We start from the raw sequence: 17,463 nt of genomic DNA, 5'->3' as shown, positions 1-17,463 counted from the left end.
GGTTAGCGGCCACTCTAAACTGAAAGTCCTGGACTTCAAGCGAACTGACTTTAACAAAATGGGGGAATACCTGAGGAAGGAGCTGATGGGCTGCGAGCACAACACGTGGAAGGACAGTGGTCCAAGCTGAAAGAAGTAATAAACAGGGCCACAGACCTTTATGTAAGGAGAGTAAATAAAAGCAAGAGAAAAAGGAAACCGATATGGTTTTCAAAGCAAGTGGCTGAGAAAATAAAGGCTAAAGAGTTAGCATTCCAGAAATACAAAAAATCTCAAGTAGAGGAACACGGGGAGGAATACCGGATGAAACTGAAAGAAGCCAAGAGAGAGGTACGTCTGGCGAAGGCGCAAGTGGAAGAACAAGTGGCTAGAAATGTATGAAGGGGAGACAAAAACTTCTTCAGGTATATTAGTGAAAGGAGAAAGACTAAAAAGGGGATTGTGAGACTAAAAGATACAGCAAAACGCTATGTAGAAAATGATGAAGAAAAAGCCAATTTGCTAAATAGATACTTTTGTTCTGTTTTCACTGAAGAAAATCCTAGGGAAGGACCGAGAGGGACTGGCAAAAGTACACCTGAGAATGAAGTGGATAGAGCACCGTTCACGGAAGAGAGTGTGTATGAACAACTTGGAAAGCTAAAGGTGGACAAAGCCATGGGGCCGGACGGGATCCACCCCAGAATACTGAGGGAGCTCAGAGAGGTTCTGGCGGGTACTCTTAAAGATTTGTTTAATAAATCCTTGGAGACGGGAGAGGTTCCGAGGGATTGGAGAACGGCGGAGGTGGTCCCTCTTCACAAAAGTGGTGATAGGGAAGAAGCTGGAAACTACAGGCCGGTAAGCCTCACTTCGGTTATTGGAAAAGTAATGGAAGCGATGCTGAAGGAAAGGATAGTGAATTTCCTGGAAGCCAATAAGTTGCAAGATCCAAGACAACATGGTTTCACCAAAGGGAAATCGTGCCAAACGAATCTCATTGAATTCTTTGATTGGGTGACAGGAGAATTAAATCAAGGACATGCTATGGACGTCATCTACTTAGATTTCAGCAAGGCTTTTGACACGGTTCCCCACAGGAGGCTCTTGAATAAACTAGAAGGGCTGAAGATAGGACCCGAAGTGGTGAACTGGATTAGGAGCTGTTGATGGGCAGACGCCAGAGGGTGGTGGTAAATGGAGTTCGCTCGGAGGAGGGAAAGGTGAGTAGTGGAGTGCCTCAGGGATCGGTGCTGGGGCCCATTCAGTTCAATATATTTGTGAGTGACATTGCCGAAGGGTTACAAGGTAAAGTTTGCCTTTTTGCAGATGACACCAAGATTTGCAACAGAGTGGACACCCCGGAGGGAGTGGAAAACATGAAAAAAGATCTGAAGAAGCTGGAAGAATGGTCTAACATTTGGCAATTAAAATTCAATGCGAAGAAATGCAAAGTGATGCACTTAGGGAGTAGAAATCCAAGGGAGGCGTATGTGTTAGGTGGGGAGAGCCTGATAGACACGGACGGGGAGAGGGATCTTGGGGTGATAGTATCTGAGGACCTGAAGGCGATGAAACAGTGCGACAAGGCGGTGGCCGTAGCGAGAAGGTTGCTAGGCTGTATAGAGAGAGGTGTGACCAGCAGAAGAAAGGAGGTTTTAATGCCGTACCTTGCGAAGGATGTTAAAAAAATGGAAGCGGTGCAAAGAAAAGCTACGAGGATGGTATGAGAGTTGCGTTCCAAGACGTATGAGCAGAGACTTGCTGACCTGAACATGTATACTCTGGAGGAAAGGAGGAACAGGGGTGATATGATACAGACATTCAAATATTTGAAAGGTATTAATCCGCAAACAAATCTTTTCTGGAGATGGGAAGGCGGTAGAACGAGAGGACATGAAATGAGATTGAAGGGGGGCAGACTCAGGAAAGATGTCAGGAAGTATTTCTTCTCAGAGAGGGTGGTGAACGCTTGGAATGCCCTCCCGCGGGAGGTGGTGGAGATGAAAATGGTAACGGAATTCAAACATGCGTGGGATAGGCATAAAGGAATCCTGTGCAGAAGGAATGGATCCACAGAAGCTTAGCTGAAATTGGGTGGCGGGGGGAAGAGGGGTTGGTGGTTGAGAGGCTAGGATAGGGGAGGGCAGACTTATACGGGGTCTGTGCCAGAGCCGGTGATGGGAGGCGGGACTGGTGGTTGGGAGGCGGGAAATACTGCTGGACAGACTTATACGGTCTGTGCCCTGAAAAAGACAGGTACAAATCAAGGTAAGGTATACACATATGAGTTTATCGTGGGCAGACTAGATGGACCGTGCAGGTCTTTTTCTGCCGTCATCTACTATGTTACTATGTTTGTTTTTATTGTGTTCGCGGCCATTATGTCTAAGCCAGCGAGGTGTCGGTGAAAGGTGGCCAATGTAAATTTTGTGGGGAGCCTATGTTGTCAGCGCTCTTGCCCCCCGTGCTTTCCCCTGAGTCGGCGGAGGTGTTGGGCGGCGATTTGACCGCACATTCTGGGTTGGCAACGGCGGGCCGGTTTTGGTGGGAACCGCAGCCATTTTGGCTGTGCGTCCCAGGTCGGCCTCGACGGAGCCGTTTTTGGCAGGAAGTGTGGCCCTTTTGGCCGCGCATTCCGTACCTGCGCCGGGGGACCCGTGTGTGGCGGGAAATGTGCCTAGTTTAACCGCGGATCATGTGATGGACCTGCCGCCTCGGGAGCGAGGGGGGTCCGTTGCGGAGACTGCGGGAAGTGTTGTTGGGGTTTCAGCAGCCTTGGGGGGGGGTGGGGTCTGGCTTTCCCCATGAGTTTGTTTGGTCTCTGTATAATGCTTGGAGAGCTGGCCCCTCTCAGGCTGTTTGTTCCCCGGAGGCTGCTAGCTCAGTGGGAGTTAAGCGCCCACGGGTGGATATTTCGGAGCCTATGGAGATACTTTCTCTGCCTGGGTCGGACGTTTGGAGTGACCCAGGAGAGGAGGATCTCTTAGATGTGTCTGAGGATCAGGATGGGCTAAGGCCTGGGGAAGATTCTTCAGTGGTTCGCATTTTTCATAAGGAGGAGTTGTTAGATCTCATTGATCAGGTGATCTCTATTTTGAAGTTTGCTCCGGTGGCTACTCCCTCTGCGGAAGGACCCCAGGTAGATCCCTTGGTTAAGGGGATTGGGAGAGCCTCCCGTTCCTTTCCCATGAATTCAGACATTAGAGACATGGTTTTTCAGGAATGGTCTGTGCCGGAGGCTGCTTGTCAGATGTCTAGGGATCTGGCCCTGCTGAAACCCCCTACTGTGGATGCGGTGGTTACAGCGGTTACTAAGGCTACGACCATTCCAGTGGATGGCGGTACAGCCTTACGGGATCCTCAGGATAGGAAGCTAGAATCCTTTCTGAAGCGCAGCTTTGATTTGTCAGCTTTGACCTTGCAAGCCTCTGTGTGTGGGGGCTTGGTAGCCAGAGCTTGTTTCCATAGGGCGGAGAAGCTCTTGGATGAGCCTGCGTTAGATAGGACTGGTTTGGTTCAGGACCTGGCCAAATTAGAGATGGGGTCTTCGTTTTTGGCAGATACCCTTTATGATTTGCTAAGGGCTTCGGCTAAGAATATGGCTCTGGCGGTGACGGCTCGCAGGGCTCTTTGGCTTAGGGGCTGGGTGGCAGATGCGGCCTCTAAAGCAAAGTTGTGTTCTCTACCTTTCAAAGGTTCTATGTTGTTTGGAGAGGACTTGGATAAACTGATGAGTGGTCTTGGGGATACCAAGGTCTCACGGTTGTCGGAGTTACGGCCTAAGGCGGCTAGTCGAGGTGGTTCGGCTAGAGGTCGGTTTAAGGACGCGAGGCGGTACAGGCCGGGCAGATTTGTGTCTCCTTCTAAAAGCCGTTTTTCCAGCAGATGCAGTCCTTTCGAGGGGGTTGTCGAGGAGGTTGGGACTCTGGAGGAGGTCCCAGAAATGGTAATAAGTCCTCCTTATGAAGGTGTGCAGGTCCAGCCTCTGGTGAAGGTCGGGGCGCGACTTCGTCTGTTTTATCAGGGGTGGACCCAAATTACTTCAGATCAGTGGGTGCTGGAGGTCGTTCGCGACGGTTATGTGCTTGAGTTCGAGCACCCACTGCCGGATCTGTTTCTTCCTTCTCCTTGTCACTCTCGAGTCAAGTTAAAGGCTATTTAAGAGACTCTGGGTTGCTTAATCCAGTTGGGAGCTGTGGTACCCGTTCCTCGGCATGAGCTGGGAATGGGCTGTTATTCCATTTACTTTGTGGTGCCGAAGAAGGAGGACCAGTTTCAACCCATTTTAGATCTCAAGAGGGTCAATGGGGCGCTCAAGGTGCCATCCTTCCGCATGGAGACTCTGCGCTCGGTCATAGTGGCTGTTCGTCAGGGAGAATTTCTCACGTCACTGGATCTCACGGAAGCATATCTGCATGTGCCGATTCGAGAGGCCCATCAGCGTTTCCTTCGTTTTGCTGTTTTAGGGAGGCACTTTCAGTTCTATGCTCTGCCTTTTGGTCTGGCAACGGCTCCACGCACCTTCTCCAAGATAATGGTGGTGGTAGCAGCAGCTTTGCGGAGGCAGGGAATTCTGGTGCATCCGTATCTGGACGACTGGTTGATCCGGGCGAAGTCTCGGGCTCACAGTGTGGCGGCGACGGCTCAGGTGGTCGCGTTTCTGGAATCGCTCGGATGGGTAGTGAACGTAGTCAGAAGTCAGTTGATCCCATCGCAGATTCTGGAGTACTTGGGAGTGCGGTTCGACACAGCAGTGGGTCGTGTTTTTCTGCCGGATTCTCGGATCGCCTCTCTTCAGCAGCAGGTCCGGCTGTTAATGTCCATTCAGAGTCCGACGGGTCGAATGTACCTTCGGGTTCTGGGCCTCATGGCAGCGACAATAGAGGTAGTACCATGGGCCAGGGCGCATATGCGTCAGCTTCAGGCGGCTCTGTTGTCCAGGTGGTCTCCTCAGGTACACAGTTTGGAGTTGCGGTAGCCATTGAGGGGGGCTCCTCGGCACAGTCTCCAGTGGTGGCTGTGCTCGGCCCATCTGAAAAAGGGCATGCCGTTGGAACCTCCTCAGTGGGTGATTCTGGCAACGGATGCCAGTCTGCTGGGCTGAGGAGCTCAGTGTCTCGGTCGGTCCGCGCAGGGGCGGTGGTCGACGGAGGAAGCTCAGTGGTCTATCAACTGGTTTGAGACGAGGGCAATTCGGCTAGCTCTGTTGGTGTTTCGCTCAAGTGTGGTCGGAAAGGCGGTAAGAGTCATGTGAACCGGCAGGGTGGTACAAAGAGTTCGCGATTGGCAATCGAGATGGCTCTGCTCATGAGTTGGGCGAAAAGGCATCTAGTGCAGATTTTGGCGGCGCACATGGCCGGGGTGGACAACGTGAACGCGGATTTTCTAAGCAGACACATGTTGGACCCCGGAGAATGGTCTCTGCACCGGTCGGTGTTCGACCAGATAGTTCTAAAGTGGGGAATGCCAGTAGTGGATCTCATGGCGTCGACACAGAATGCTCAGGTTTCTCGGTATTTCAGTCGGCATTGGGATCGATGCGTTGGTCCTTCCGTGGCCTCAGCGGGTATTGCTGTACGTGTTTCCCCCGTGGCCCTTGATAGGTCGAGTTCTACAGAGGGTAGAATGTCATGCGGGTACGGTGTTGGTGGCTCCGAATTGGCTGCGTCGGCCGTGGTTCGGGGATCTGATGCACTTGTTAGAAGGCGAGCCTCTGCGGCTGGGGGGCTCGGTGCTGTTGTGTCAGGGTCCAGTTGTCATGCCGGATCTGGATCAGTTCTCTCTTACGGTGTGGACCTTGAGAGGGAACGGTTGAGAAGGAAAGGGGTTTTCCCCTCAGGTGATTCAGATGATGCTGCAGACTCGCAAACGTTCGATGTCTTTGGCCTATGTGCGTGTGTGGCGCATATTTGAAGATTGGTGTGGGGACCGGGCGTGTGTCCCTTCAACACCTTCTGTGTCGTGCATTTTAGATTTCTGGCAGGATGGTTTTGAGAAGGGCCTTTCATTGTTATCTTTGAAGGTGCAGCTGGCTGCTTTGGCATGTTTTCAGGGTAAGGTGCAGGGCAGGTCGGTTGCATCTTCCCCGGATGTGGTCCGTTTTTTGAGGGGGATGAAGTTGCTTCATCCTCCTCAGCAGCCGGTAGTTCCACAGTGGGATCTTAATATCGTTCTTGACTCTTTGGCAGGTTCTCCTTTTGAGCCCTTGGAGTCTTGTTCGATAAAAGACCTTACTATGAAGGTGGTCTTTTTGGTAGCTATATCGTCGGCTCACCGGATTTCGGAACTTCAGGCTCTTTCATGTAGGCCTCCGTTTCTGTGGTTTTCTAAGGAAAAGGTTTCGCTGCGTCCAGTGCCTTCGTTTTTGCCTAAGGTGGTATCCTCCTTTCATGTCAATCAGGTAATTTCGTTGCCGGTCTTGAGGGACCAGACGGGGGGATGCTTCTCAGTGTTGTTTGGCGAAATTGGATGTGCGCAGAGTGTTGAAGGTTTACTTGCGCAGGTCGGAGGAATTCAGGTCTTCGGACAGATTATTTGTCCTTTATGGGGGGCCCAAGAAGGGAGCGGCTGCTTCTAAGGCATCTATAGCTCGGTGGTTGAAGGATGCCATCTCTTCAGCTTACGTATTGCATGGCCGTACGGTGCTGGTGGGGCTCAAGGCACATTCCACTAGGGGGATGACGGCTTCTTGGGCAGAGAGTAGTTTTGTTCCACCGGTGGACATTTGTAGAGCGGCGGTGTGGTCATCCCTGCATTCTTTTGTCAAACATTACAGAGTGGATGTACAGGCAAGGGAGGATGCCAGTTTTGGAGCTGCAGTCTTGTCCTCTGGGCTTCGCAGGTCCCACCCTTAGATGTGTTTACTGCTTTGGTACGTCCCAAGTGTCTTGAACGGTCTGGTGGATTGCTGAGGAAGGTGAAATTAGGCCTTACCTGCTAATTTTCTTTCCTCTAGATCCTCCAGACAGTTCAAGAGCCCACCCAGTGTATCGGACAGTTCAGTATGATAATTTCTTTAGACTTCAGTTGCTGATATTTCTAGTAGCTTCTGTGATTTGGGTCCTGGAGTTTTACTAAGGGCAGTTTGTGGTACCGTTTGTGCCCATCTGCAGTTGAATTCCCCCGTCTTAAGGGGAGGAGATCTGAGTGTGGATTCAGTGGTTTTGTTTAGGTGGAGGTGTTTTGTTCCTCTGCTTTGTTACTGTTTTACTGGTTAGTAGAAGGTCTGCACAGGCTACTTGTATAAGAAGTTTTAGTGTTCTCAGTCTCCCTCTGTTGGTAGGAGTGCATAACCCAAGCGTCTTGAACGGTCTGGAGGATCTAGAGGAAAGAAAATTAGCAGGTAAGGCCTAATGTCACCTTCATTTCTCTGCCAAATTAAACTCAGTTTCTACTCTCTACCAAAAAACTCCTCAGAGATATGATGATCATCATCAACAACACTGAAACACTTTCCCCAGGCTACAGGAGAGGAAAGTCAGTGAGAAGTGATTTGGGAGGGATCTATCTTCACTATCCAAAATTGTGCAGATATGACTATTGCGATAATCAGTTAAATCTATACGAACACTTGTCAAGACTATCACAGTGTTTTACTTTTGCAAGGAGAAAACCCTCAGAAACCTATTGGATTTGCACAAATCCTAGGTTTACAATGGCAGAGTTTTTTATGCCGTTGTTAACTTTCTATCATTGGGAAAAACTCCTTGTGATAGTTTTATTGCTTTTTAACATATTAAACTTGATCGTCTTTCAAAATATCTCTTCAGACCATCTATATGTACGTGTTAAGCAATAAGTTAGACTCCGTACATCAGCGCCAGGAAAAACAACAGCATTTAGCTTTATTATTATTATTCATTTTTATACTGTAATAAAAAGATTTAAATATAAAAACTGTTTGAGACTTCTGTGGATTGGGACAGAGTTTGCAGGGATGGGGACAAACTTTGTCCCCATCATTCTCTACTTGTGACCTGGTTTAGCCACTGTTGGAAGCAGGATACTGGGCGAGATGGACCATCAGTCTGACACAGTATGGCAATTCTTATGTTCTTATCATAATCCCTTTGTATCACTCCATGATGAGACCTCACCATGCGCATTGTGTGAATTCTGATTGCCATGTCTCAAAAAAGATATAGCGGAATGCTGATGTTGGCCGTAGTGCCACCCTCGATGCCAGCATTGCAGCTGAGATCAATTTGCATGGCTGGCTTATCCTGCTCCACGGAGAATCTCCATTACAGGTAAACAACTTAACTTTTCTTCCCTTGATTCCCTCCATACCAGTCCGAAAACCCAACTCAAGAAATAAGAAGAGATAACTGAAGTGTCTTTATCTGACTTTCTTTTAAGGTTTTCTATGTTTTTCGTTGATGGTTAAATGGGTCAGGGACTGACCCAGTTCACATTATTCCAATGCTCTTCATAGTGGCTTTAGGAAGTAAGTTTTTGTTTCCAGTTGCTTTGTTAAAGAAATACTGGCTAGCTGTGGACTGCACAGGATCCTTATAGAACAAGGGTCTCAACCCAGTCCTCAAGACACAGAGAACAGAGAGGGTAGGGTTAAATGGCCATTTCTCTCGGAGGAGGGTGAATAGTGGAGTGCCACAGGGATCTGTACCGGGACTGGTGTTATGTAACATATTTATCAATGATATGGAAATCAGAACGATGAGTGAGGTGATTAAATTTGCAAATGACACAAAACTATTCAAAGTTGTTAAAACACATGTGGATTGTGAAAAATTGCAGGAAGACCTTAGAAAACTGGAAGACTGGGCATCAAATGCAAAGTGATGCACGTTGGAAAGAATAATCCGAATCAGCCTGTGTTTTAGCCCAATAAATGCACTACCTTCCATACTTCAAATATACCATAGACCTCAGCGCTATAGACTCAACTTAGGTTTGCTAATCAGTAAGATTTATACACCCACCTTCAGGTATGGAAAATTTTTACATTTTTTTATATTAAATTTTTCCAAAACTTTTTCAACTTTTTAAAAATATATGTTTAATTTTCTCTTTAGCTCTTCAGCAAAATTAATTTAGTAAAAATACTCATTTCAAGATGAAGTCAATAACGATCAATCAGGGGATTACCTAATCCAACATAGACTATGTATATTTGAAATGTATGGGAGGTAGTGCATTTATTGGGTTAACAAGAATCTCCTGAAAGATTGTTGCTATCGTTGTTTGGCATTAGCCTGCGTTTTAGTGCATGCAGCGAAAGTGACAGGAACGCTGCTGGGGAGAAGCTGAGAATTATTCATTGTCTCCTTAGATATTCGCCGGCTGAATCTCCAGGCTGTGCTTGCAAAAAGATCAGGGATGATCATACTGGGTGGAGGTCTGATCAAACACCATATTGCCAACGCCAACCTCATGGTGAGTAACGTGCTGTGGAACTCTAGCCTGCGGAAAATGACCCAGGGCCCACTGGTGTTGGTGTATTCTATTAGAGCAGCTGCAGATTTGGCGTTCAGCCCAATGTCCCATCCGTCATGTTTTCTGTGCATCTCTCTCTCACACTTGCAGAGGAATGGAGCCGACTTTGCTGTTTACGTTAACACGGCCCAAGAATTTGATGGTTCCGATGCAGGAGCAAGGCCAGATGAGGCTGTGTCTTGGGGGAAGATCCGCATGGATGCCCATCCCGTGAAGGTAAATGGGAGCTCCCATCCTGTTTAATCTTTAGAGAAAGCTTCTGCGCCAAGGGGAGATTTGATAGAGATGTTTAAATATCTCTGTGGTATAAATGAACGAGTGTTGAGTCTTTTTCAGTTGAAAGGAAGCTCTGGAATGAGGGGGCATAGGATGAAGGTGAAAGGGGACAGACTCAGGAGAAATATAAGGAAATATTTCTTCACACAAAGGGTTGTAAATGTGTGGAACAAACTGCAAGAGGAGATGAAGACAGTATTTAAATTCAAGCAAGCTTGGGACAAGTATATAAGGATCTCTGAGGGAGAGGAAGGGATGGTATTGGTTAGTAGTTGCTGTGGATAGACAGACTGGATAGGTCATATGGTCTTTGTGTCATTTTCTCTGTTTCTATGTACTCATCTTGAGTATTGCGTTCAATTCTGGTCGCCGTATCTCAAAAAAGATATAATGGAATTCTCCGAGGACAAGCAGGCTGCTTGTTCTCACGACTGGGTGACGTCCGCGGCAGCTCCCACCAACCGGAAGAAGCTTCGCGGGTGGTCCGCACGCAGGGCATGCCCACCGCGCATGCGCGGCCGTCTTCCCGCCCGTGCGCGACCGTTCCCGCCAGTCTTTTCTTTTCCGCGCTGGAGAGAGTCGTGCGTCACCGCTCTCTCTTAGTCAGCCCCGGAAAACCGTCGCGTTGTTCGCGAATTCGTTATTTTCTGTTTCTTGTTGCCGCGCGCTCCAAACCTTTTCTTTCCTTTTCGAAAAAAAAAGAGAGAGAATGCGCTTAATTTTTCCCTTGTTTCTAGCGGGGGCGTCGCGTTGCGGCCTTGTGGCCGCGCGGTCGATTTATTTTTCGAGGTGTGATTTACCGCCACCATCGACGACTTTAACTTCCCCGATGCGATTTTTCCGTCGATGTCCTCGAAGGTCCCGAGTGGATTTAAGAAGTGTGGTCGGTGCGGCCGGCCTATCTCGCAGACCGACACCCACGCTTGGTGCCTCCAGTGCCTCGGGCCGGAGCACAATATTAAGTCGTGTTCTTTGTGTCTTGGTCTCCGGAAACGGACTCAGGTTGCGAGGCAAGTTCTTCGGGACCGTCTTTTTGGAACTTGCGCCGGCCCCTCGACGTCATCGGTATCGACGGCCGGTTCTTCGGTACCGGTATCGATGTCCGCGAAATCGGCACCGATGGCATCGACCCCAGGAGTACAGGTCCCGTCGGCCCGCTGGTCCTCCGGTGACGGTAGGGGTGAGAGGCCGCGTGGGCAATTGGCCCCGGTCACTCCCTCTGCTCAAGGCCCTCGGGACCGAACCCTGTCCGACCCGGTCCCTCGAGACCGAGGGGGATCGACCTCCTCCTCCTCCGTTCCACCTGGCGCCGATGACGGGCACCGCAAAAAACAGAAAAAGCACCGTCATCGGTCCCCATTGGTGCGCCCGGCCCTCGGTGCCGGAGAGGAGTCGACGCCGAAGCGTCCACGTCGAGAGGAAAGGTCCCCCTCGGTAGTGGAGGTACCGACACGTCAGGGTCCCAGCACTTCGGTGCAGTTTCCTGGACCCGAGCAGCTTCCGGCACCGACGCCTCTACCGGCCCCCCCCCCCCCCCCGTCTTTCCCGACAGCGGGCCTGGACGAGTGCCTCCGAGCCATCCTTCCGGGGATCCTGGAAGGGCTGATGCGCCAGGCTGTGCCGGCGCCGGGGGTGCTTGCGCTCTCGGTGCCGTTGACTGTGGCGCCGGCGAGCTCTAGCCCGGTGCCGAGGCCTTTGACACCGCCGCCGCTTGCGGCGCCGGTCTCGACCGCCACGCAGGTGGAGTCCCCGTCGATGGAGGGAGCTTCGTCCCCGCCGGCGCGGGAGTCCACCGGTGCCTCGACATCGAGCTGGGCCCGGTTAAGGACTCAGCTACATGAGCTTATGTCCGATACCGAGGAAGAGGCCTCGTGGGGGGAAGAGGAGGACCCCAGATATTTCTCCTCAGAGGAGTCTGTGGGCCTCCCCTCTGACCCCACGCCTTCACCGGAGAGGAAGCTCTCACCTCCTGAGAGCCTCTCCTTTGCCTCCTTTGTTAGGGATATGTCTATATGCATTCCCTTCCCCGTGGTCTCTGTGGACGAGCCGAGGGCTGAGATGCTCGAGGTCCTCAACTATCCATCACCACCTAGTGAGTCCTCCACGGTGCCGTTGCACAATGTCCTCAAAGAGACACTGCTTCGGAACTGGATGAGACCATTATCTAATCCTACCATTCCCAAGAAAGCAGAGTCCCAGTACAGAATCCACTCGGACCCAGAGTTAATGCGGCCCCAATTGCCCCATGACTCGGCGGTCGTGGATTCTGCTCTCAAGAGGGCACGGAGTTCGAGGGATACCGCCTCGGCGCCCCCGGGGCGGGAGTCTCACACTCTGGACTCGTTTGGGAGGAAGGCCTACCAATCTTCCATGCTCGTGACCCGCATCCAATCTTACCAGCTCTACACGAGCATCCACATGCGGAACACTGTGAAGCAACTGGCGGACCTGGTTGATAAGCTCCCGCCGGAGCAGTCCAGGCCTTATCAGGAGGTGGTCAGGCAGCTGAAGGCGTGCAGAAAGTTCCTGTCCAGGGGTATCTATGACACCTGTGATGTGGCATCTCGTGCTGCGGCCCAAGGTATAGTGATGCGCAGGCTCTCATGGCTGCGTGCCTCTGACCTGGACAACTGCACCCAGCAGAGACTGGCTGACGTCCCTTGCCGGGGGGATAATATTTTTGGCGAGAAGGTCGAGCAGCTGGTGGACCAACTGCATCAGCGGGAAACCGCCCTCGACAAGCTCTCCCACCAGGCGCCTTCAGCATCCACCTCAGCAGGTGGACGTTTTTCCCGGGCCCGGCAGGCTGCGCCCTATGCTTTTGCCAAGCGTAGGTACACCCAGCCGGCCCGAAGGCCTCGACAGGCACAGGGACAGCCCCAGCGCGCTCGTTCTCGTCAACAGCGTGCGCCTAAGCAGCCCCCTGCGCCTCCACAGCAAAAGCCGGGGACGGGCTTTTGACTGGATCCACGGGAACATAGCCGCCCTCAAAGTGTCCGTGCCGGACGATCTGCCGGTCGGAGGGAGATTAAAATTTTTTCACCAAAGGTGGCCTCTCATAACCTCCGACCAGTGGGTTCTCCAAATAGTGCGGTGCGGATACGCCCTAAATTTGGCCTCCCTTCCACCAAATTGTCCTCCGGGAGCTCAGTCCTTCAGCTCCCATCACAAGCAGGTACTTGCAGAGGAACTCTCCGCCCTTCTCAGCGCCAATGTGGTCGAGCCCGTACCACCCGGGCAGGAAGGGCTGGGATTCTATTCCAGGTACTTCCTTGTGGAAAAGAAAACAGGGGGGATGCGCCCCATCCTAGACCTGAGAGGCCTGAACAAATTCCTGGTCAAAGAAAAGTTCAGGATGCTTTCCTTGGGCACCCTTCTGCCAATGATTCAGAAAAACGATTGGCTATGTTCCCTGGATTTAAAGGACGCATACACTCACATCCCGATACTGCCAGCTCACAGACAGTATCTCAGATTCCGCCTGGGCGCACGGCACTTTCTGTATTGTGTGCTGCCCTTTGGGCTCGCCTCTGCCCCACGGGTGTTTACAAAGTGCCTCGTGGTGGTGGCGGCGTATCTACGCAAGCTGGGAGTGCACGTGTTCCCATATCTCGACGATTGGCTGGTCAAGAACACCTCGGAGGCAGGAGCCCTCCGGTCCATGCAGTGCACTATTCAACTCCTGGAGCTGCTGGGGTTTGTGATAAATTACCCAAAGTCCCATCTCCAGCCAACCCAGTCTCTGGAATTCATAGGAGCTCTGCTGAATACCCAGACGGCTCAGGCCTTCCTTCCCGAAGCGAGGGCCAACAACCTCCTGTCCCTGGCTTTGCAGACCAGAGCGTCTCAGCAGGTCACAGCTCGGCAGATGTTGAGACTTCTGGGTCATATGGCCTCCACAGTCCATGTGACTCCCATGGCTCGTCTTCACATGAGATCTGCTCAATGGACCCTAGCTTCCCAGTGGTTCCAAGCCACCGGGAATCTAGAAGATGTCATCCGCCTCTCCACCAGTTGCCGCATTTCACTGCTCTGGTGGACCATTCGGACCAATCTGACCCTGGGACGTCCATTCCAAATTCCACAGCCCACGAAAGTGCTGACGACGGATGCATCTCGCCTGGGGTGGGGAGCTCATGTCGATGGGCTCCACACCCAGGGTCTGTGGTCCCTCCAGGAAAAGGATCTGCAGATCAGCCTCCTGGAGCTCCTAGCGATCTGGAATGCACTGAAGGCTTTCAGAGATCGGCTGTCCTGCCAAACTATCCAAATTTGGACAGACAATCAGGTTGCAATGTATTACACCAACAAGCAGGGGGGCACCGGATCTCGCCCCTTGTGTCAGGAAGCCGTCGGGATGTGGCGTTGGGCTTGCTGCTTCGGCATGCTCCTCCAAGCCACATACCTGGCAGGTGTAAACAACAGTCTGGCCGACAGACTGAGCAGAGTCATGCAACCGCACGAGTGGTCGCTCCATTCCAGAGTGGTACGCAAGATCTTCCGAGAGTGGGGCACCCCCTCGGTGGACCTTTTCGCCTCTCAGTCCAACCACAAGCTGCCTCTGTTCTGTTCCAGACTTCAGGCACACGGCAGGCTAGCGTCGGATGCCTTTCTCCTTCATTGGGGGACCGGCCTCCTGTATGCTTATCCTCCCATACCTTTGGTGGGGAAGACTTTACTGAAGCTCAAGCAAGACCGCGGCACCATGATTCTGATAGCGCCCTTTTGGCCCCGTCAGATCTGGTTCCCTCTTCTTCTGGAGTTGTCCTCAGAAGAACCGTGGAGATTGGAGTGTTTTCCGACTCATTTCGTAGAACGACGGGGCGTTGCTGCACCCCAACCTTCAGTCTCTGGCTCTCACAGCCTGGATGTTGAGGGCGTAGACTTCGCTGCGTTGGGTCTGTCGGAGGGTGTCTCCCGTGTCTTGCTTGCCTCTAGGAAGGATTCCACTAAAAAGAGTTACCTTTTCAAGTGGAGGAGGTTTGTCGTTTGGTGTGAGAGCAAGGCCCTAGAACCTCGTTCTTGTCCTGCACAGAACCTGCTTGAATACCTTCTGCACTTATCAGAGTCTGGCCTCAAGACCAACTCAGTAAGGAATCACCTTAGTGCGATTAGTGCTTACCATTATCGTGTGGAAGGTAAAGCCATCTCTGGAGAGCCTTTAGTCGTTCGATTCACGAGAGGCTTGCTTCTGTCAAAGCCCCCTATCAAGCCTCCTGCAGTGTCATGGGATCTCAACGTCGTCCTCACCCAGCTGATGAAACCTCCTTTTGAGCCACTGAATACCTGCCATCTGAAGTACTTGACCTGGAAGGTCATTTTCTTGGTGGCAGTTACTTCAGCTCGTAGGGTCAGTGAGCTTCAAGCCCTGGTAGCTCATGCTCCATATACCAAATTTCATCACAACAGAGTAGTGCTCCGCACCCACCCAAAGTTCCTGCCGAAGGTGGTGTCGGAGTTCCATCTTAACCAGTCAGTTGTCTTGCCAACATTCTTCCCCAGGCCGCATACCCGCCCTGCTGAACGTCAGTTGCACACATTGGACTGCAAGAGAGCATTGGCCTTCTACTTGGAGCGGACACAGCCCCACAGACAGTCCGCCCAATTGTTTGTTTCTTTCGACCATAACAGGCTCGGGGTCGCTGTCGGGAAACGCACCATCTCCAATTGGCTAGCAGATTGCATTTCCTTCACTTACGCCCAGGCTGGGCTGGCTCTTGAGGGTCATGTCACGGCTCATAGTGTTAGAGCCATGGCAGCGTCAGTGGCCCACTTGAAGTCAGCCACTATTGAAGAGATTTGCAAGGCTGCGACGTGGTCATCTGTCCACACATTCACATCACATTACTGCCTCCAGCAGGATACCCGACGCGACAGTCGGTTCGGGCAGTCGGTGCTGCAGAATCTGTTTGGGGTGTAAATCTAACTCCACCCTCCAGGACCCGCATTTATTCTGGTCAGGCTGCACTCTCAGTTAGTTGTTCTTCGTAGGTCAATTTTCTGTTGTATCCTCGCCGTTGCGAGGTTCAATTGACCTGGGTTCTTGTTTTGAGTGAGCCTGAGAGCTAGGGATACCCCAGTCGTGAGAACAAGCAGCCTGCTTGTCCTCGGAGAAAGTGAATGATACATACCTGTAGCAGGTGTTCTCCGAGGACAGCAGGCTGATTGTTCTCACCTACCCTCCCTCCTCCCCTTTGGAGTTGCGTTTTCATCATTTTTGCTTGTCATTCAACTGGCGGGAATGGTCGCGCATGGGCGGGAAGACGGCCGCACATGCGTGGTGGGCGTGCCCTGCGTGCGGACCGCCCGCGAAGCTTCTTCCAGTTGGTGGGGGCTGCTGCGGACGTCACCCAGTCGTGAGAACAATCAGCCTGCTGTCCTCGGAGAACACCTGCTACAGGTATGTATCATTCACTTTAGAAAAGTTTCTAAGAAGAGCGACTAGAATGATAAAGGGGATGGAACTCCTCCAATATGAGGAAAGGCTAAAGAGGTTAGGGCTCTTCAGTTTGCGGAACAGAGGGCTGAAGGGGGGATATGATTGAGATCTATAAAATCCTGAGTGGTGTAGAATGGGTAGAAGTTAATCAATTTTTCACTCTTTCAAAAAGTACAAAGACCAGGGGACACTCCATGAAATTACATGGAAATACTTTTAAAACAAATAGGAGGAAATATTTTTTCACTCAATGAATAGTTAGGCTCTGGAACTCGTTGTTGGAGGATGTGGCAGTTAATGTATTTGGGTGTTCTTAGAGGATCTCTGAGGGAGAGGAAGGGATTGTAGAGATTAGTAGTTGCTGTGGATGGACAGACTGAATAGGCAGTATGGTCTTTATCTGCCTTTATTTTCTCAGTTTCTATGTAAGAGACCAAAAGGAATTGGGTGGCTTAGAGCAGTGCAGGAAAGAGGTTGGGAAAAATCCTGAGGCGGTGAAGACTGAGAAGGGAGTAAGTAGTGTGGCAGCCCAGAGGGTGGTCCTGGCGTTCTAGATATACAAGACAGTCATACTTGCACATATCTGGGATAAGACGTGGATGAATTTGCATTATTTGGGTCCTGCAGGAGCAGCTGTGGACATGTCGGTAGGGGATTCCTGTGGAGGTGTGTGAAAATGCCTGTGTCTGGACTTTGCTTCCCTCCTATACTGAATGCCAGTGGGACTGTTTGTGTCTGCTCAGTACTCTTTGCTGTGTTTGGTCTCCCCCACAGGTTCATGCAGATGCCTCCTTGGTCTTCCCCCTTCTGGTCGCACAAACCTTTGCGCAGAAGATTGGAGTGCTTGCTACAGAGAAGAAACAAGACTGATCTAAGCATGGCTGGGACTGCAGAAATGTTGCACTGTATGGAGCGTAGGACAGCTCAGGCCCCTATCTGTGCTGGCAGGGTCCTTCCCCAGACTTTAGCTTCCTGCCTTCTCCTCCAGCAGAATCCCTGAAGGTCCTGTTCTAGGATCCGTCAGAGTACTGGAACCCACGTGTGGCCATGGATAAGAAGAAGGATGGAAGTGTCTCCTGCAGGCCCCAGGTGCTGGACCTGACAGTTAAAATGTGGAAGCGGCTGTCCAGTTACAGTGAGAAGCAGTGTATGATTCTGTTTTGTGAATTAAGGGGTTCCTTTTCTGTGTGTGTGGTTTTTTTTTGTAATTATAAAAAATGAATAATTTCAGACTCTTCTCTCACAGTCTGTTGCTGGACCTTCTAGTGCTTCTCTTGAGCTTGTGGTCTTGGACTGCCAGTCATGTAGTG

General features: G+C 51.2%; 1 protein-coding gene across 1 annotated transcript in view; it reads left to right on the top strand.

The window, feature by feature from the left end:
- DHPS (deoxyhypusine synthase) overlaps positions 1-17,383 on the top strand; it is a 31,589-nt gene extending 14,206 nt beyond the window's left edge. Inside the window, exons 8-10 of the mRNA XM_030195269.1 lie at positions 9,275-9,378; positions 9,529-9,654; positions 16,928-17,383. Coding sequence (XP_030051129.1) covers positions 9,275-9,378; positions 9,529-9,654; positions 16,928-17,023 — 326 coding nt within the window. The 3' untranslated portion in view covers positions 17,024-17,383. The remainder of the gene's footprint in view (positions 1-9,274; positions 9,379-9,528; positions 9,655-16,927) is intronic.
- Positions 17,384-17,463: the final 80 nt, after the last annotated feature.

Source organism: Microcaecilia unicolor, chromosome 3, assembly GCF_901765095.1.
Source record: "Microcaecilia unicolor chromosome 3, aMicUni1.1, whole genome shotgun sequence".
NCBI lineage: Eukaryota > Metazoa > Chordata > Amphibia > Gymnophiona > Siphonopidae > Microcaecilia > Microcaecilia unicolor.
Note: the sequence above shows the minus strand (reverse complement) of the source record. Positions and strands in the feature narration are given on the sequence as shown.